Source organism: Lepidochelys kempii, chromosome 6 (assembly GCF_965140285.1).
Source record: "Lepidochelys kempii isolate rLepKem1 chromosome 6, rLepKem1.hap1, whole genome shotgun sequence".
Taxonomy (NCBI): domain Eukaryota; kingdom Metazoa; phylum Chordata; order Testudines; family Cheloniidae; genus Lepidochelys; species Lepidochelys kempii.
In genome coordinates, this window is record NC_136385.1 from 62,634,584 (window position 1) to 62,656,616 (window position 22,033).

General features: G+C 40.4%; 1 protein-coding gene across 7 annotated transcripts in view; it reads left to right on the forward strand.

Moving 5' to 3' along the window:
• The window catches only part of FUT8 (fucosyltransferase 8), a 291,145-nt gene that overhangs the window by 153,982 nt on the left and 115,130 nt on the right, over positions 1-22,033 (forward strand). For 5 of the 7 annotated variants that reach the window (XM_073348344.2, XM_073348345.2, XM_073348346.2 and 2 more), the window contains one exon: positions 11,249-11,672. The exons of 1 other annotated variant lie outside the window; for it this stretch is intronic. In XM_073348344.2, the coding sequence (XP_073204445.1) occupies positions 11,464-11,672 (209 nt within the window). In that variant the 5' untranslated portion in view covers positions 11,249-11,463. Of the gene's footprint in view, positions 1-11,248; positions 11,673-22,033 lie in introns of those variants that run through there. One more of the 7 variants, XM_073348348.2, reaches the window with a different exon arrangement.

Here is a 22,033-nt window from a genome sequence, read left to right on the forward strand (position 1 = left end):
GCAACGTGCTTTTCAAATGTGGGGGGTGGGGTGGAGTGTGACAGGTTGTGTGTTGTGTGTATGTGAGGGGAGAGAGAGTGGGTTTTGGGGGGGCTGAGAGCATGTCAGCATGCTGTCTTGGAAGTTCAGACAGCCACAGACCCGCGTCACCCCCCCGTTCCCCCCTCCCCACAGCATTCCACACTAGTGGTTGCTTTGTCTCAGAGCAGATAAGCAGCCGGCTATCAGAAATGGAGCTTTCAAAGGGCATTTCCACATTCCTACAGCTGATTCCAAACAATGACAAGAGTGGCTACTTGACTTAGGGGGATTATGGGATGTTTCGGAGGCTGATCAAAGCGCAGTAAAGCAACACCTCGTTCACAATGGCTCTGTGGCGCTCCAGCAAGGGTGCAGCAAATGTTATTCCATTCACCGAGGTGGAGTATCAGCAGCGCTGTAGCCATGGAATCAGAGCGCTCTATATGCCTTGCCAGTGTGGACGGGTAGTGAGCTAGTGTGCCCAGGGCTCCTTTATTGTGCTCAAACTCGCAAGTGTAGCCAAGCCTTAAGGCATGTCTACACTTACTGGGGATCGACACAGCTGTGATTGATGTAGCGGGGATCACATCTAGTGAAGACCTGCTAAATTGACTGCAGAGTACTCCACTGGAATGAGAAGATTAAGGTATGTCAATGGGAGAGCACTGAAGTTGGAAAGAAAGAAGTTGACCTAAGCTATGTTGATTCCAGCTACGTGAGTAACGTAACTGGAGTAGCATAACTTAGGTCAACTTACCACGGTAGTGTAGACATGCCTAAGGGATGTAACTAGAAGTAATAGAATAAACTATTAGTGAAGTACTTTAAATGTCAACATTGTTAATTGTCATCATTGGCATCAGAGCTAGTACCTACCGAAATGAATGGGGCAATTCACACCTCAAAGTTATTGTTTCAGGTGCACTGCAAACTCAGGCAGACATTGTTTCATCGATTACACTCAGGTCATATTCTGAAAGTTATCTTTGCAACTGTAACAGTTTACAGATTAATTTCTTAAAAAATGAAGACTCAGGAGAAGAATTAATAGGTCTGTCTGCACGCCAACCCCCAGCTAGTACTTTGTGCTCCCCCAGGGGCGAACACCCCATGCTTGGGGAAATGTTTCTATATTCAAAGGACAGTTAGGCTCCCAACCTGCATATCTAAAAGTTCAAGGGTTTTTAATTGCACAAGCTTTGGGAAAACTACAGTTAAGGGTTTCCCAGCATTTCCGGTTTGCCCATTCGGTATTACATCAGACATCTTCCTTACAATCTTGAGTTCTCATAAGCTTAATAGGTTTGCAACCTTCCATGGTTGGGAGATCTTCAAGGAGAATAGAGGATGTTACAGGAAACATGAATCTGGTCCCCAAAATTATGATTGGCTTAAAAATCATGAGTTTAAAAAAAATAAATTTAGAATTTTTTATTTGCTTTCTGGTTTTTAACCTTCTGCATTTAGCTTTTCTCCACAAGCATGAGAGCTAGAAACTTCCTTTTAAAAAAATGCAAGGCTGAGATCCTCATATAATAAAATGACTTTGAGAGCTGGAACTGTATGAAAAATGCCAACTATCACAAGACACTTGATACTGTCGCTATTGTTGAGAATACAGAAGAAGTGTTGTGCAGGGAGGTATTCAGTAGGGGCATTCTTTCCTTTAAGTCAGTAGAAAATCATTATAATAGAATTATAATTTAGGGCTGGGTGGTGTACAAAGTTGGTTGAGAATGGTAGTGTTTTGAAATCAGAATTTTACTATTTACTATTTTACTGTTTATGCGAGTAAAACAGTGCAGGAGACATACAATTCTCCTCCGTGGAGTTCAGTCACAAATTTAATTAACACTTTTTTTTAACTAGCATCATCAGCATGGAAGCATGTCCTCTGGAATGATGGCCGAAGCAAGAAGGGGGCATATGAATATTTAGCATATCTGGCATGTAAATATCTTGGAACCTCGGTTACAAAAGTGCCATGCGAACGTTCTCACTTTCAGGTGATACTGTAAATAAGAAGCAGTCAGCAGTATCTCCCGTAAATGTAAACAAACTTGTTTGTCTTAGCAATTGGTTGAACAAGAAGTAGGACTGAGTGGACTTGTAGGCTCTAAAGTTTTACATTTTGTTTTTGAGTGCAGTTATGTAACAACAACAAAATATACATTTGTAAGCTACACTTTCACAATAAAGAGTTTGCACTTCAGTCTTTGTATGAGGGGAATTGAAAAAAATACTATTTCTTTTGTTTATCATTTTTACAGTTCAAATATTTGTAATAAAAATAATATAAAGTGAGCACTGTACACTTTGTATTATGTGTTGTAATTGAAATCAGTATATTTGAAAATGTAGAAAAACATCCAAAAATATTTTAATAGATTTCATTTGGTATTGGATTGTTTAACAGTGTGATTAATTGACAGCCCTAGTTTATACAGTTAACTATAGCAAAATAAAGGATGCCCATTTCTGGCATACAGTGATGTTACAATACTGTTAAGAATAAACATATTGTATCACAAAAATACTCTCTGAAGATGCTTACAGCTATGATGAGAAGAAAAACACGGTCTCTAAGAGCATTTTGAAAGAAACAGTTCCCAAACAGAGAGGATTCCTAGTTGACTTAATATATGGATCTCATAATAAGACATGGCCGATTTAATTCAGAACTTATCAAAATAGTTCTTATCCACTGACTTTTTCATCTGTGTCATCTGTTATTGCATAATTGGTTCTTTATATTGTTTTAAATTGTAAGGACCTTGAGTGTACCCTTGTCTGGATATGGTACTCTCCGTTTTGAAGGAGATACCACTGAGGCGTCAGTTTAAAAAAAAAATTCTCATCACTCAGCTTTTCTCAGTGTGTGTGTTCCTTAAGTTTCACATTGCATCTTGCCTTGTAGCAGTAATAATTCATTCCTTGTCTCTGACATCAGAGTCTTTAAAGATTAGCTTTTCCCCTGGGTTTCTGACTGTAGTCTTTTTTCCATCTGTGATCATAAAGCAAATTCCACAGTAAACTGGATAATTTTCCTCATCTAAAGAAAGCGCCTCAGGGATCCATTTCCCCAATATATTTTTAATTGTACTCTAATCAAATACATTTGTGTAACATTTTGAATTCGTGCATATATTCTGTTGTGAGATCATATAATGAAAATCTGTCTTGCAATGGATGTTTACAGTGGAGGTAAGGAGGCAAAGTTAGAGTCCCAACTGAAACCTTAAAAGCCTGCTGTCAAGTCAAATTTAGGCCAGAATTTCTTTATAGAAAGAGAATTCTTACCAAACCAAAAAGCAATATAAATGTTTTAATTGAAATTAAAAAATTACTGTTGAAGCAGTTTTTTTTAAATTAATAAATGTTCCCCTGTGGAATTATGGTAGTACATGAACACCTGAAGTAAACTTGGCTTGAAATTGACTGGCCTCGTATCTATTTCCAAGTTCAATAGAAATATAAACTAGGTTTTAAAATTCAGTTTGAAAAATCTAAAGTGGTATTAGCAACACAGTAAGGATTTTTTTTTCTTAAAGGCATTAAAATCTCTGTGTCCTCTCATTTCCACAATTAGCTATAGATGCAGAAAACTATCTTTCCTGGTCAAGACTTTTTTCTAATCTAGTTTTATTTTATAGAGTTGTAATTTTAGTATTAGCATTGCTTATTTGTGACTGTGTTTTCAAAACATAGTTTTAAACTTTTTTCTGCATTTAGTGCAGTTTTTTTTCCTCACTGTGTGCACTGTGGCGTGGTGACACAGTTAAAGAAGTATGGGCGGGATGAATGGACTATAAGGTGGATAGAAAGTTGGCTAGATTGTCGGGCTCAACAGGTAGTGATCAATGGCTCCATGTCTAGTTGGCAGCTGGTATCAAGTGGAGTGCCCCAAGAGTTGGTCCTTGGGCCGGTTTTGTTCAATATCTTCATAAATGATCTGGAGGATGGCGTGGATTGCACCCTCAGCAAGTTTTCAGATGACACTAAACTGGGAGGAGAGGTAGATATGCTGGAGGGTAAGGATAGGATACAGAGGGCCCTAGATAAATTAGAGGATTGGGCCAAAAGAAATCTGATGAGGTTCAACAAGGACAAGTGCAGAGTCCTGCACTTAGGACGGAAGAATCCCATGCACCGGTACAGACTAGGGACTGAATGGCAAGGCAGCAGTTCTGCAGAAAAGGAGCTAGGGGTTACAGTGGATGAGAAGCTGGAGAAGAGTCAACAGCGTGACCTTGTTGCCAAGAAGGCCAATGGCATTTTGGGATGTATATGTAGGGGCATTGCCAGCAGATCGAGGGACGTGATCGTTCCCCTTTATTTGACATTGGTGAGGCCTCATCTGGAGTACTGTGTCCAGTTTTGGGCCCCACACTACAAGAAGGATGTGGAAAAATTGGAAAAAGTCCAGCAGAGGGCAACAAAAATGATTAGGGGGCTGGAACACGTGACTTATGAAGAGAGGTTGAGGGAACTGGGATTGTTTAGTCTGCGGAAGAGAAGAATGAGGGGGGATTTGATAGCTGCTTTCAATTACCTGAAAGGGGGTTCCAAAGAGGATGGATCTAGACTGTTCTCAGTGGTAGCAGATGACAGAACAAGTAGTAATGGTCTCAAATTGCAGTGGGGGAGGTTTAGGTTATTAGGAAAAACTTTTTCACTAGGACGGTGGTGAAACACTGGAATGTGTTACCTAGGGAGGTGGTGGAATCTCCTTCCTTAGATATTTTTAAGGTCAGGCTTGACAAAGTTCTGGCTGGGGTGATTTAGTTGGGGACTGGTCCTGCTTTGAGCAGGGGGTTGGACTAGATGACCTCCTGAGGTCCCTTCCAACCCTGATATTCTATGATTCTATGACAGGAATTATGACAAACCTAAAAGACATGCTTATTTTCTTGTCTGGCTAAGCAAGGGTTATTTGTGCAGCGAGTTGTCATTGTGTCAATTCCTTCATGCCCCAGGCTCAGAAAGAGCAAACTCTAGGTCCTTCTTTCTAAAGAAATCACTGAAAGCCAACTCCTTAGATTCATCTGAGGCAACTAAATCTTCTGGAGGCAGAATGAAGGAGTCAATGCTGGGAATAGCACCATTTTCTGTATCTACTGCAAGGGATCTATCCGAGACTGTTGATGCCATGGTTTCAGCACTAGCTGGTTCATGCCACCTCCACTTAAGTTAGCTAGGGCTTTGAAATTGTTGCTAACAACATTGTTAGCTTTTCAGTGCCTGCTGTGGTTCTGGTTCTAATGGATGAATGAACCCCTTCTTCTAACTTGGATGTTGTACCTCCATCAGAAATAGAGGTGCAGTCAAGTCAACATTTCTAGTAGGCCTGAGTTCCACACTTCTCTGCCCTCAAGCATAAAGGCAAGAGCAGTCAGGTCTTCAAGGCATTTTCTGTGCCAATGACCCATTCCTCCTTTAGCTAGAAAAAGTAGTCATGGACACATAGGTCCAGGAAGCGCAGAGGGAATTCAGAGCTGTCAATTGTGGCTTCCCCAATGTTAAGAAGAAACTCATCTGCAACCCTGTCTTGCCCTCAAGTCTCTCCTAAGCAGACAGGGACGCTACTTCTTCCCTGGTGCCAATATTGTTGCAAGCTCTTCTGGTGCTACTGATTCCCTGGACTCAATTTGACTGTCCTCAGGAGGAAAGAGATCTTATTGTGCCAGGGTTGCTGGTTATCTGATCAGAGCTCTTTTTCATATCTGGCCCCGGGGAAGTCTTACTTGGTTCTAGGGGCTGTTCCAGTTGACCTTTTTGTCTTTTGGCTTTGAGACTTACCTGGACAGCTCCTAGACCAGTAAATATGAGTTCTGGTCCCCTTCTGGTCCTTCTAGAAACTTTCCTTATCAAACTCATTAGGCTCCTTGGGTGAATTTAATCCAGCCCATTTTACCTGGTCTTTATAATCCGTGGATGAGGTGGATTTATTGACAATCTTCTATGCCATCAGCTTCTATATGGTGCCCAGGGTCTTCACCAAATACTTTGCCCAGGTGGGCAAATCTTATCTATGGTATGAGCTAATTCTTAAATGCATGAATTTAGATGACCATCTGATTGAAGCATGCTTTTGTCAGGCTTTGAAAAACTTGATCAAAAGTACTTGTAATTCATTTCAAACTCTGGACCTCCTTTTATATTGGGAAAACAGTCTTCTGGTATCCTCTCAGATGATTTATTTCACTAGCACTAAATCAAACTCAGTTCATGTCTTTTTCTTTTTTCTTTTTTTTCCCCCCTAGAGGAGAGTTTTTTGAATGTGTCTCAAGGCCTATTTACCTTAAATGAAAACCTGTGTCAGACAATGAGGTTCTTCCTCCATCTGATAGGCCTCATGGCATCCTCACCATATGTGACACTTTATGTCCACCTTTGGATGAGGTCTTCCACTTTTGTCTAGCTCAGAACTTTACTCCTAATGTTGATGATATGTCTGCTTACCTGACACAGGTCCTTGAGTTTCTAGAGTGATGGGAATTGGTGATCACTTGCTCAGAGACAAGGTCTTCACTCCTCTGTCACCATCAACTGTAATTATCACAGAAGACTCCAAACTGGGCTGGGGATCCTTCACAGTGCATGGTCATTGGAGCATTTGGGGAGGAGAAACTGCTTATAAATTATTTGGAGCTGTAATATGTTAGCTGAGACCTCAAATAATTTCTCTCAAATCAGAGGCAGTGTGGTTCAAATTCTTACAGACAGCATGTTTCTTTTAGATAGACAAGTAGAAGCCCCCAAGCCTTTTTACTGGGACACAATAACTCTCTGGGACCAGTACATAGCTCTTCATTTTTATCCTATTGTCCTTGATTTGGCCAGCAAGGAGAAAATTCATGTAGACAAACTGAATTGTATTCTTCAGGATCAGTGTGAGTGGCCACTGAATCCACTGGTTTGCAACTAGTATCAATATAAAATGCCTGAAATTGTGCTCCAGAGCATGAATGGACAAACTTTCTCTCATGGATGCTTTCTTCTTGAGTGGGAGCAGTATTCTCTGCTACGTGCATTTCTTCCTGTTCCTCTGAGTAACTTGAGGTGGAGGTGATGTGGGGTAAAAAAAAGCAGCACAAGGCCAGATGATGATTTTGATTGTATAAGTGTGGGTCAGGCAGCAGCGGTGGATGGTTCTCCTAGAGTTTTCTTTCAGTCCATATCCTTGATCTTAGAAGCCATTAACTGTGCTAACATGTTTTTTCATGGAGGCTGAAGTTTTTCAAAGTTCCTTTTGCTCCTCTATAAAGAAAAATCTGCCCAGGTTTCTTTAGAAACTTGCTTGACAGTTCAAAGAGATGTATTTGTTTCAGCTCTGAAAACTCAGGCAATCAAGCTCCAACTGGTACTTCCTTAGACTCTTTGCTCTTTTGTTTGGCAGCCAGCTTTCTGTGGGGTCTGTCTACCCTGCAAACAATGAAGACTCAGCAGCTCAGCTTTTATCTCTAGTTAGCAGCTTGAGTTCAACCCCAGGCTGCCCTATAGACTTGAACTCAAGCTGCTAACTCAAGTTCAAAGACAAATTTCTGTACCTTCATTGCTGCTTTAATCTGATTTAGCTAAGGTGTTGTATAATGTGAATTAAGAACTTTCTGTGTAGTGTACACGTGCCCCCAGAGTACCCTTTTGAGGAGGAGAATTAAGTGTTGTCATACTCAGAGGCTGAAGCACAGCCGCAGACTCAGTCTTCATAGTCTGTCCCTGCTCTACTATTGCCTCTCATTTGCTATTGAGAAGTCAACTTCTACCTCCTATTGGCCCATAATGCCAGCCTCCATCACCCTCTTATTACACTTTCAAACAAATACCTTTGTGCTTTCTTCTGTGATGTTCCTCATGCTTGGAAGGAGTTCCCTATAAACAACCACAAAGTTGCCTCCTACTCCTCCTTTGAAGCCCTTCTGAAAACTCACTCTTGCCATGTTGCCTGCAAAAAAAAAATATTGACAATGGTTAGGCTCCCGGTGCGTTGAGACCATTGCCTAGCATGCTGACCAATATTGTCTCATTATTTCCTTGTATTCTGTCTATCCTTGTACTCTGTTGTCTCTTGTCCTCCATATGATCGAGGGTAGGGATAGGGTCTGGAGAGACCTAGACACATTGGAGGTTGGGCCAAAAGAAATCTGATGAGGTTCAACAAGGACAAGAGCAGAGTTCTGCACTTAGGAAGGAAGAATCCCATGCACCCATGCTGGGGACCGACTGGCTAAGCAGCAGTTCTGCAGAAAAGGACCGGGGGATTACAATAGATGGGAGGCTGGATATGAGTCAGCAGTGTGCTCTCGTTGCCAAGAAGGTCAATGGCATATTGGGCTATATTAGTAGGAGCATTGCCAGCAGATCGAGGGAAGTGATTATTCTCCTCTATTCGGCACTGGTGAGGCCGCAGCTGGAGTATTGCGTCCAGTTTTAGTCCCCCCACTACAGAAGGGATGTGGACAAATTGGAGAGAGTCCAGCGGAGGGCAACAAAAATGATTAGGGGGCTGGGGCACATGACTTATGAGGAGAGGCTGAGGGAACTGGGGTTATTTAGTCTGCAGAAGAGAAGAGTGAGGGGGGATTTGATGGCTGCCTTCAATTATCTGAATGGGGGTTCCAAAGAGGGTGGAACTAGGCTGTTCTCAGTGGTGGCAGATGACAGCACAAGAAGCAATGGTCTCAAGTTGCTGTGGGGGAGGTCTCTAGGTTGGATATTAGGAAACACTTTTTCACTAGGAGGGTGGTAAAGCACTGGAATGGGTTACCTAGGGAGGTGGTGGAACCTCCTTCCTTAGAGGGTTTTTAAGGCCCGGCTTGACAAAGCCTTGGCTGGGATGATTTAGTTGGTGTTGGTCCTGCTTTGAGCAGGCGATTGGATTAGATGATCTCCTGAGGTCTCTTCCAACCCTAATATTCTATGATTCTATACTTGGATTGTGAACTGTTTGGGGGGTAGGGGACCATCTTTTTGTTCTGGGTTTGTACAGAGCCTAGCACAATTGGGTCATGATCTATGACTAGTGCTCCTAGGCACTACAGTAATAAAAATAATTAATATAGTATTGTAGGACTGCTTTAAGAATGTCTTTGCAGCTATAAGGTTTGAAGGACCAGAACGGAAACTGGATCCTATTGATTCACTCTTACTAAGGAGGAACAACCAAAAGCTTGTGGAAGCAGCCTATGTCTCCCCAGATGCAATTTGCTCTTTGCCATGACAGAACAAAAAATACATATATAAAGTTGCCTTAGAAATGTTTAGAAAATTATGGGCTCCTAATGTGCGATTCTGAAATTGTCTTGTTCAAGGAAAACTGATCTGCACATTGATTTGTCTCACCAAAGACCCCTTAGATACAAAGGCTGAGAGGGTTACTAGAAATCTTTTTCATTTAAGTGTTACTCAGTTGTTATCTACTGACTATTAATCCTGTATGTCCAGATCTGCCATCTGCTGGTTGTCTGAGATGAAGGTTTTGAGCCACACTCTCAAAAAAGGTGAGAAAGCTCTGTCAGGTTTTGGTGGCAGTTAGTAATTTTCATGTTACCTTGAATTTCATGGATCTGGAAGCCAATGCTGTCCACATATCCTTTGTTACTGGATGAGTATGTAGGTTATTGCATGGTAGAAAAAAACATTCCTTTCAACTTAGAATGGTGACTTTTCCCTTGAAGTTTCCCTTGAAGAGCCACAAGGAGACCATCATCGAAGGAAGGTAAAAAAAGAGTTTAGAGAAATGTTTCAGGGTGCTTTAGTTTAGATGGCAGATTTACAGACTTGAAAGGAGGGCAAAAGAAAACTCCCAACTGCATAGGAAATACTGATTCCTGACAATCTGCACAAATTTTCAGTTGCAGACAAGGAAGAAAGAGTAACACGTGGGGTTAGATGATTGTGTGCCTTTCTTATTAATTAGTACTTTAAAATATCAGTTCTGGATACAGTGAGATAAAGGAAATTGTTAGAACCAGGAGGTTATGTGTTTTGCTAAGCAGAAAATTAACTGAGAGATGTTTTAAAAAGGTCACTTTGGATAAAATAGTTTTGGTCTTTTTATGTCAAATGTAGTACTTTTTAATTTGGTTTTAACAGTTGCATATGTAACTCATATATAATTTGTATATAAATAAACATGAGTTTTAACAATTTGAACTGGCTTCATAAACCTGGTTTTGTTTGGAGATATGTGGGTATGCATCATTGCATATGTTTTAGCATTACATGAAGTACTTATGCATTCTTCACACCATTCAAAAACTTAGCTGATTTTTCTTTTTTTCTTTCTGTCTGGAACCAGGTGTGGTTTCCCTCTGTGCTTAACTATAGGGTGTTAATTTGTTTGAAGTGTCCCCCCCACCCCCTTTGAAAGTTCAGTGTTTCTTTGTAGGAAACATTTGTGAATAGTATTGGAAGGCCTAATAATGAAGCTGGATTGTGTTGCAGTTTAAATGAGAAATAAAGATTTGTAGTTTAATTTTACATTTCCATACTTGAAGCCAGTGCAGGTTGACCTGTTATGCTCATACAAAGCACATGAGATATTTTATAGGGGAGAAGGCAACTTGCCACATTTATTGAGAATACAGACCTAGTTAAGGATGAATGCATATGGAGGATAGTTATTTTATAAATTATTGCTTATAGTCTTTGGAGTGCTTGTGAGCTGCTTAATTGCTGTTATAGATGCTGCTTGGCCAATCTACATGTCAGTAGTGTAGTCTACTATAAAAATGGCAACCCACCTCTTGTGTACTAAGGCAAATACAATAATGATAGCTAGTAGTGAGAGCTCATAAAAATGAGAAAGGATAGATGATGAAAAAATAGTATAATTGAATAATAGCTATGCTTACATTTCCATTTGAGATAATACAAAATTTACTGCAGAATGCCTATTCTGATTTATTGATAAACCAATGACTTAACCCTTTGTAGTGTGTGAAATGGTATTGGACAAATTAGTGAGCATTATTATTTGGAAGAGCTGATGATGCTTTGTGTTGTTTTAGTTCTGGAGCTGATTGTTTTATCACATGGCATATTTCTAATAAACACAGTAGATTTAGTGTGAAAACTTAAGAGGTTTTCTTTCCTTAGTTGATGAAGGGGTAGAAATCTTATCTGCCCGTTTTCTTGCATGTACATTTACTTTAATTGCAGTCCAATATATTCGATTATTTATAAGTCATGTTACTTAATTACACTCGTTTTATTCTTTTTACAGAATATAAAACGAAGAAGCACGTGATACTAAAGCTTTCTACATACAACATTATAAGGATCTCTCTCAAAGAATTGCTGTAGGACTAACACTGATTATAATTTGTCTTAAGCATAATGTGGTGAAACAGAGGAACAGAAGTTGTCCATCTTTGTGGAGACTAAGGAATTACAATGTTTATTTTGTGAGCTAAAACAGTTTTGCAGTGAACTGAGCATATGAAAATGCGGCCATGGACTGGTTCCTGGCGTTGGATTATGCTCATCCTCTTTGCCTGGGGGACCTTGCTATTTTATATAGGCGGACACTTGGTACGAGACAATGAACACCCAGATCACTCCAGCCGTGAACTATCCAAGATACTTGCAAAGCTTGAACGTTTAAAACAGCAAAATGAAGACTTAAGGCGGATGGCAGAGTCTCTCAGGTAGGTTTAAAAAAAATTATTCAGAGAACCTGTGTGATGTCTCAAAGTTTTTTAAAGTTTTTTTTATCCCATTGTTTATACACATTTGCAAGATTAAAACAGATTTCATACAAGCATTTTTTCCCAGTTATTCCTCGGTGCAAATGGTGGTATGGTTTATTGTGAGTAAATGTTCAAAAAAATTAATTGTATGACAGTTACTATGTATGCTGATGATGTATGACAGGATCGAGACAAATGTAATCTATCTTAATGCAGACTTTTCCCCAGAAAGACATTTTAGAGACTATATATGTAACCCTTCTGCCATGCGGAGCCAGCAGCAACAAGGGCCAGGTTCAGTATCTTTTGGTTTCTTTTCAACAATACAATACAAAACCAGCTCAAGTGCCCACCCAGTGACCTGGGACAATTACACACCACCCCCTGGGCACCTCTAAGAGGCAGTACTTCCCATTTCACAAGCACAGAGTCTGAGTGTAGCAAAAACTTTTAATAAAAGGAGGGAATTAACTTAGCATTAATTTAGGAAAACACCACAACTAAGGTTCATAAACACAAACCATGAGCAAAAGACCCACCCCCAAGTAAGTTGGGCAGTGTCCCTTTCCTCTCAGGGTCTTAAGTCCAGCAACCCAAAAGTCCCTTTAACGTGCCCATCCCTTCTCTGTACCCCACTCACAGTTGCTGTCCTTGGCCAGTGCAGCCCCAGAGTACAGAGATTCATCCACAGAGTTCACCTCCCACCCTGTGTGGAAGGCGGGGTAAGGAGGCACCTTAGACACTGCATTGCTCGGGCACTCGCTCATCGCCACAACAGCCGATTGCCACGCCTCTGCAGGGCTCTGCTCTGGCCCTCTCCGCCAGCCGCCCTGCTGGCCGCTTGCCTCACCTCTCCGCCAGCTGCCCTGCTGGTCGTGCCTCTCTCCCAGCTGCCTGCTTGCCAAGATGTCTTCAGCCCCCCCACACACACTTAATATAGCTCTCAGGTTTTATTTTGTTAAAGGGAAATCATGCCTCACCAATCTACTGGAATTCTTTAAGGGGGGCAAGCATGTGGACCAAGGGGATCCAGTGGATATAGTGTACTTAGATTTTCAGAAAGCCTTTGACAAGTTCTCTCACCAAAGGCTCTTATGCAGAGTAAGCTGCCACAGGATCAGAGGGAAGGTGCTCTCGTCGATTGGTAACTGGTTAAAAGACAGGAAACAAAGCGCAGGTATAAATGGTCAGTTTTCAGAATGGAGAGAGGTAAATAGTGGTGTCCCCCAGGGATCTGTTCTGGGACCTGTCCTATTCAACATATTCATAAATGATCTGGAAAAAGGGGTAAACAGTGAGGTGGCAAAATTTGCAGATGATACAAAATTACTAAAGATAGTTAAGACCCAGGCAGACTGCGAAGAGTTACAAAAGGATGTCTCAAAACTGGGTGACTGGGCAACAAAATGGCAGATGAAATTTAATGTTGATAAATGCAAAGTAATGCACATTGGAAAGCATAATCCCAACTATACATATAAAATGATGGGGTCCAAATTAGCTCTTACCACTCAAGAAAGAGATCTTGGAGTCACTGTGGATAGTTCTCTGAAAACATTCACTCGATGTGCAGTGGCAGTCAAAAAAGCAAATAGAATGCTGGGAATAATTAAGAAAGGGATATATAATAGGACAGAAAATATCATGTTGCCTCTATATAAATACATGGTACTCCCACATCTTGAATGTTGTGTGCAGATGTGGTCACCCCATCTCAAAAAAGATATATTGGAATTGGAAAAGGTTCAGAAAAGGGCAACAAAAATGATTAGGGGTATGGAACGGCTTTCGAATGAGGAGAGATTAATAAGACCGGGACTTTTCAGCTTGGAAAAGAGACTGCTAAGGGGAGACATGATTGAGGTCTATAAAATCATGACTGGTGTAGAGAAAGTGTATAAGGAAGTGTTGTTTACTTCTCATAAAACAAGAGCTAGGGGTCACCAAATGAAATTAATAGGCAGCAGGTTTAAAACGAATAAAAGGAAGTATTTCTTCACACAATGCACAGTCAACCTGTGGAACTCCTTGCCAGAGGATGTTGTGAAGGTCATGACCATAACAGGGTTCCAAAAAGAACTAGATAAATCCATGGAGGATAGGTCCATGGCTATTAGCCAGGATGGGCAGGAATGATGTCCCTAGCCTCTGTTTGCCAGAAGCTGGGAACGAGTGATAGATCACTTGATGATTATCTGTGCTGTTCATTCCCTCTGGGGCACCTGGCATGGGCCACTGTTAGAAGACAGGATACTGGACTAGATGGACCTTTGGTCTGATCCAGTAGGGCCGTTCTTATGTTCTCAGTGATTTCAGCTCTCAATGATATCAGCTGTTAGTGGGGGAGCCTCACTGCTGGTGCACACTGGACAGTCTCTTGCAATAGAGACACTGTCCCAAAGTAGGTCAAATACTTAGACCTAGGTAGCAGTGATTTCAGCTCTGCAGCATGTAACAAGACTCTCAATTGAGTCTAAATTAGCTCTTTTATTATACCATGGAGAGAGGAAGGGTCTAATGGTGTCTAGGACCATTAAACCAGGCCCACACCACCAGGTACATTGGGCTTTGTGACCCATGCCCCTTGCCTAGCGAGTGCTGTTCAGTTGAGGGCGAGTCCCTCCATTGCGGTATGCCAGGTACAGTTCTGCTGTCGTTGGTTCACACAACAAGGATAACAACCCTTTATTACTCCTGCCCGAATAACAAGGAGCCTGGGGATCCAACTCCAGCCACAAGTGATCATTTGGGCAAGCAGTCCCATTATGCTGAGCACCTAGGCAGGGTTGGTGTGTCCATGCAAATGAGATCAGCTTCTTAAGACTTTTTCCACAGCTCACCACTAGATGTCAGGGGAGAGCTCATCCAGACTCTCCTTACATCTGTACAGTACAAAATTACCTTATTTTAAAATGTAGAGTGTTAACTATGTTATAACAAAGATGCCTTCTATTAAAGATATTTTCCTACGCATTTGGATTGCTCGTAATTGACATTGACGAGACGTACTATATTGAAGAAATGTTAGTGTTCACATTTTAGAAAAGTAGCATTTTAGATAAGTAGCAGAATTCATTTGTAATTTAATTAATCTGTGAACAAATTATGCATAGCACATAAAGTACAGAGAATCCAATTCTTTGGTCATCTTTATGATTGAATGGAACAGCGTGTGCAACATGCTGTCAGCTTTAAAGAAATGAAGTGATATTCCTACCCTGAAGCCCTGTTTAACCCAGGGACAAGTTTTTAACTTCAACTTCTATCCATTGGATCTTGTTATTGCTGCTAGATTAAAGCGCCTCCTTATGTCTGATATCTTCTTCCTATGTAGGTATTTATAGACTAATCAAGTAACTGTAATTGCCTATACACCAGTGCTAGTTGCCTTCGTAATAAACAAGAATAACAGGAATTGCTCTTTATGAGCATAAATTTGACCTCGTTGGTATTACTGAAACCTGGTGGGGAGATTTGCATGACTGGGACTCTCAAGAGTTGCGACCAAACAATGATGTAATCTGCACCTGTTTCCAAATTCCCCTTTGATTACTGCCTACCTTACTTTGCCTATAAATTGAGGGCTATCAAAATGGACAAGTGGATACTAGATATCATGCACTTTGGCTACACCATCAAATTTATTTCTCCACCTCCTCCAAAACCACTACCTTGGCTCCTCTTCCAGGACCACTCTTAAGAGGAAATCCTCGGACATGAGGTGGACTCTCTCCTTGTGTTAGGAGCAAGTTCCACTCAGCATCAAGGAAAAGGGTTTTACTACAACTATTTAATAGTTCCTAGGAAAAGGGGAAGATGGAGATCCGTTTTTGACCTATGACAGCTAAATATTTTTATTCATGAATTAAAATTTTGCATGGGAAGAGTATCTTCCAATATAGACTGGCTAACCTAGTGAGACAGGTTTTAAACTAGGTTTGTCTAGGGCAGGAGATAAAAGCCCACAGGTAATTCCAAAACCTGGAAACCTGGGTGAATGGTCAGAATCTGGGGAAAACCTGGCAATCACAGCAGAGTGAAGGAGAGGAGGCAAAATAGAGGAGAAATCTATCTTAGGTATCTGCATACTAAGTTAAGAAGTATGGGGAATAAACAGGAAGAACTAGAAATACTAGTGAATAATCAATTACGACATAACTGGCATCCTAGAAACGTGGTGGGATAATTCATTTAACTGGAATATTGGTATAGAAGGATACAGCTTGTTCCGGAAGGACAGGCAGGGGAAAAAAGAAGAATGTGATGCCTTGTATATCAAAGATGTGTACTCTTGCACTGAGGTTGAGATAAAAGTGGAGACATAGCTGTTGAAAGTCTCCAAGTAAGGACAAAAGGGGTGTAAAAAAAAAAAAAAAAAAAAAAAAAAAAACCAAGGGTAATGTCTTGGTAAATGTCTGCTATAGATCACCTAACCAGAAAGAAGACGAAAGATGACACTTTTTTTTTTTAAAACAAGGAATAAAATCATCCAAAACATGGTACTTGCTGGTGATGGGGGACTTTAACTATCCAAATATTTGTTGGAAAGTAATACAGGAGAGCACAGATTATCCAACAAGTTCTTGGAGTGCATCGGAGACAGTTTTTTATTACAGAAGTGGAGAAAGTGACGAGGGGAGAGGCTATTATAAATTTCGTTCTGATTGAGAATTTGAAGGTGGAAGGCAGCTTGGGTGAAAGTGACCATGAAATGATAGAGTTTATGAGCTTAAGGAATGGTAGGAGGGAAAACAACAGAATAAAGACAAGAGACTTCAAGAAGGCAGACTTTAGCAAACTCAGATAATTGGTAGGTAAGATTCTGTGGGAAGCAAGTCTAAGGAAAAAAGAGTGCAGGAGAATTGGCAGTTTATTAAAGGGACATAAGGGGCACAAGAGCAAACTATCTCAGTGTAAATGAGGTAGGATCTGAGGCTAAAATAGGAAAAGAACAAGTTAACGATTACTTAGACAAGTTAGAAATCTTCAAGTCAGCAGGGCCTGATGAAATACTTCCTAGAATACTTAAGGAACTGGCTGAAGAGATCTCTGAGCCTTTAGTGATTATCTTTGAGAATTCAGAAAGGACAGACAAGATCCCAGAGGAAAAGTACAAATATAGTGCCTATCTATAAATAGGGGAACAAAAACAAGCCAGGGAATTATAAACCAGTCAGCTTAATTTTGCTATTCTGAAAGATAGCCCAACCAGTCCTTATAGGACAAACCTTAGGACTGGTCCACTGCCTAACCCAGCTAAAGTGATTTCAGCTGAGCTGGTGCTGGGTAGGTGTCACCTCTGCGTTGTCTCTCTCCACAGTTTTGCCTCTATGCCATCTCTTGTCACACTGTTGCAGTGCCATCCCTACTCTGGATCTGGTCCACAGGCTGTGCCATCTAACCCAGCTATAGTAATTATAGCTCTGGTGGTGCTGAATAAGGGGGTCTTTAACAGAGTTCACTCAGCTCTGTCATGGTCCTCTGTAACTTCAGCAAAGATCCAGCTGTGGAGGGGGTTCAGTGGCATATAGAACCCTTCAGCAGAGTGCTTGTCACCAGAGATTCACTCCTTGCCACATGATAGGAAACCCTTGTGTCCAAACTCCATTCCTCAGTCATGCAAAATTGGAGATTTGGTTTTGGTGCCTCATCACTCAGAGCACACTAAAGGCAGTTTTTTGCCTTTTTGTAACATAATAAGGATAGAAACATTTCATTTACCTCTATACTCAAAACTTAAATGAAGTTTAATTAAAACAAGTAGAATATTCACGCTGAGATCATTATTAATATGCAAATAAAGTCCATCTTATTGTGTTTATTCCTATGCTTCACCAATAGATGGCAGCAGAAAGCTCCTTCCTTCTACAGCTTCAGACCACAGGCTTACATTTACTTCCAGATAGTTCATAAAAATATTGAATAGTGTTGTGCTAGAACCAATCCCTGTGGGTCCCAATTACAAACACCCCCATTCAATTATAATTCCCTGCTAAATACTTCTTTCTGTGATCTGCTAATTAGCTAGTTCCTAATCCATTTAATTCATGCTTTATTGAAGGTGTGTAGGGTAAATTTTTAACCAAAATCTTGTGCAGTACTAAGTCAAATGCCTTACAAAATTCAAAATATATTAAACCTGTGTGGTTATCTCTTTCACCAGACTTGTAACCTTATCAAAAATAAAATCAGATTTGTTTGGCAAGATGTTTTCCGTGAAAATTGGCATTAATTCTAGGGTTGCCAACCCTCCTGTCCTGAAGTCTCCAGGGCTTAAAGATTAGTCTTTAATTCATAGATACTAAGGTCAAAAGGGACCATTATGATCATCTAGTCTGACCTCCTGCACAATGCAGGCCACAGAATTTCACCCACCCACTTCTGCGAAAAACCTCTCACCTATGTCTGAGCTATTGAAGTCCTCAAATCGTGGTTTAAACGCTTCAAGGAGCAGAGAATCCTCCAGCAAGTGACCTGTGCCCCATGATACAGAGGAAGGCGAAAAAGCTCCAGATTAAAGATTATGGCATGTGATGAAACCTCCAGGAATATGTCCAACCAAAATTGAAAACCCTAATTAATTACATTCCCATCCTTTAATTTTGTGTTGATTGAATCCTGTCAGTTTTTCCATTTTTTTGGCCTGGACTGACATCAGGCTAACTGGTCTATAATTATCTGGATCATCTTGCTTGCCCTTTTTGAATATTGGCAGAACTTTAGCACTTTTCCAGTCTTCTCAACTTTCTAAATTGAGAAGATTTAGATTCTAAGATTTGTTAAAAATTAACGTCAGGAGGCCAGAGATTTCAGCCATTTCTTTTAGGACTCGTGGATGTAAGTTATCTGAGCCTACTGATCTTTAAATGTTTATTTCTATTAGATGTTGTTTAACATCCTCCTTACTCATGGACTGGAAAGTAGCTCATCATCCTCATGTGATATTAGTACATCTTTTTTCTTATCAAAGACGGGACAAATATTTATCGAACACTTCTGTATTTTCTTCATTATTACTAATTTTACTATCTCCATCTAGTAATGGGACTAAACCATTGTTCGTTCTTATGTTCTTGATATATTTAAAAAGCTCCTTCTTGTGTCCTTGGCCCTGCCAGCTGTGGATTTTTTCCATGATATCTTTACTTACTCTTTCCAATTTTATATATTCAATAAATTTGAATGTGTTGATTTCTGTCTACTTCCTGTTTTTCCATTTGTTATGTATTATAGTTGTCCTTTTAAGTGACTGTAAAATTGTGACTTTTTAGCCATCTAATAAACTCTTCTTAAACACCTCAATTTTCATTCAGATTTTCTCTCTAAATTTTTTCTCCCTATCAATTTCAGTTAGTTTTCCTCAGCTTTGGGAAAGTTAGCCCTTTTGAAGCACCAAGTATGTACATTACTGGTTAGAACTCCCTCTGTTTGCCCATAATGGGGCCATGATAACTGGACCCTCAGCACCACCAGCTTCCAGTCTGGTGATCAGTTAATACAATCTAAGCCTTCTCCCCAGGCTTGATTGCTTGTAGGATTCCCAATTCAGGGCTGCTCACTGCACACTCCAGGTCTTTTCTGCTTCAGATCCAGTATCCCTGTGTCAAGACAGCTCTGCTCTGAGGTTCTATTTCTGCCTTTTTTGTTCCCTCAAGCATTGATACTGATGGCAGGTTTTGTGGGGCAGGATTGACAGTTCACATTTCTAGGACTGACCATTTAGCCCTTCCTGACCTGGACAAGTATGTAGTTTGTCTTCCTCATCAATATCAATCAGATATCTATATTATATTATTTAAAATTGTATTAGTTAATTGTACATTTTGTGCGCTAATCATAGCATGTGATAGACTATCTAATATGACTTCAAATATCTGTATAATTAGGTCAGATAACCAATCTGTTGTAAGAACGTCTTTTGAAGAAAAGGCATATAGACTAGAGTTGGAAAGAAGTCTAGAAGTCTGAAGCTGTCATTTTTTTAGATTAAAGACACTAATTTTGAAGGCAACTACCTAACCTATTGACGTTTTTCCTAATGCTTCTGAGAGTATTATACATTTAGGAAAAGTATCCTAAAATGTTGAATTTTTTTCTGAGTGTAGGAAGGGAAAGTGGGATTGAAAGAATCAGAAGTACTGTAAAAAGAAAAGGAGTACTTGTGGCACCTTAGAGAAGTGAGCTGTAGCTCACGAAAGCTTATGCTCAAATAAATTGGTTAGTCTCTAAGGTGCCACAAGTACTCCTTTTCTTTTTGCGAATACAGACTAACACGGCTGCTACTCTGGAAGAAGTACTGTGCTTATATTTCCTCTGGTCCTTTCAACAGTATTATGTGTGGGGGAAAAAACATTAGCCATAGAATCATAGAACCATAGAATATCAGGGTTGGAAGGGACCTCAGGAGGTCATCTAGTCCAACCTGCTGCTCAAAGCAGGACCAATCCCCAACTAAATCATCCCAGTCAGGGCTTTGTCAAGCCTGACCTTAAAAACTTCTAAGGAAGGAGATTCCACCACTTCCCTAGGTAACACATTCCAGTGCTTCACCACCCTCCTAGTGAAAAAGTGTTTCCTAATATCCAACCTAGAGACCTCCCCCACAGCAACTTGAGACCATTGCTTCTTGTGCTGTCATCTGCCACCACTGAGAACAGCTTAGTCTTCTCTCCGACACCACCTGCATAGCCATTCAGTTGACTTCCACGATTCGATGGTCTTTACCCAGGCCTTTTCCTTCCAAGCGGAGGATGGACAAGAACACCACTTGCACCTCAAACTCCTTTATCCTTCTTCCCAGAGCCACGTAGTCTGCAGTGATCTGCTCAAGGTCATTCTTGGCAGTGTCATTGGTGCCCACGTGGAGAAGCAGGAAGGGGTAGCGATCCGAGGGCTTGATGAGTCTCGGCAGTCTCTCCGTCAGATCGTGAAACCTAGCTCCTGGCAAGCAGCAGACTTCTCGGTTTTCCCAGTCGGGGCGGCAGATAGATAACTCAGTCCCCCTGAGGAGAGAGTCCCCAACCACCATACTGAAGGAGCAGTATTCTTTCTCCATGTATGAACTCTTAAATATAGCCTCTCTATCTGATATTGGTCAAAGCTAGAATTCACTACTTTGATCCATTGATTGCCACTGAAATATATCAATGGTAATTATAAACATATAAAAATATTTTTTCTTCCCTCTTGCAAACTATTAGACCTTAATTTATGGGGTGTTAGTCTTGTGATGGATGGCTAGCCATGATGATAGTACTGTCCTTTCCTATCAGTAGCGCATAGCATTTAAAATTACACAAGAATAACATTTTCCTTTATTTCTTTGCTTCTCAATACCTTGATATACCTAAACTGTTTCCGTTTCACTGTCTAAAATAGATTATAATCTTGCAAGTACTCTGAGAATACTATCTATATTCTTCTTTATCCGCCCGCAACCTTAGATGCACAGAGTATCCATCAGTTTCCGTCACTTATTTTGGTCTTTTGTTGGTCTGTTTAGGCTTCTGAATGTCATGTTGATGGATTTGGTTTCTTTCTCTTTGTGAAATGTTTCTCTTGGTCGCCTTATTTTTCCTTTTTCCAGATGGTATCCATATTATCACTTGATGTGGAAGTCATGTTGGTAGCATCTTTAAAGCATATCCTGAATGTCTATCATCATATTCTTACCATGTTTGATGGCATAGGTTGGTTTGCTCTCCTTAGAATTTCCAATGTTGCAATTAATTCTGAAGTGAAAGCTGAAGATCTTTTGCAGAAATCTACTTTGGAATGAGTTGTTCTTATCAGTTTCAGTTGTAGATTTCCATGACTCTGCTCCATCAAAAGGAGACACAATGCTGATGTTAAAAATTTATATATTTGTGTAAATGTCAGTAATGTTACTTTTCAGGTTGATGAAAGTGATTTGCTATTTGTTGCTTGACGTCTAGCATGGTGTAACGATCATTGCACATTTCACTCCCTAGATAGGTAAAATGACATACTTCTAGTGTTTCTCCGTCTACTCTGATAGTTGCTTTTGGGATATTGATAGCTATATATATATATATATTTGTCTCCCCCTTATTGATGAACAAACCAACTTGTTTTGCTTTGGTTGCGAAAAGCTGGGTCTTTTAATCCATTAAGCCATGTATTGAACTAAGCAGAAAAACAAGGTAAACCAATTGTTCATTTGTTCATAAAATCCTTCAGTTGCCTTCTGTGGCCTTCTATCCAGATTAGTAGCACAAAAATTTGGCAAAACCTTTCTATAGCTATCAGAGCAGATTCCCACTTCTATAAATACATTTAATCCCTTCAAGTCCCCTGCA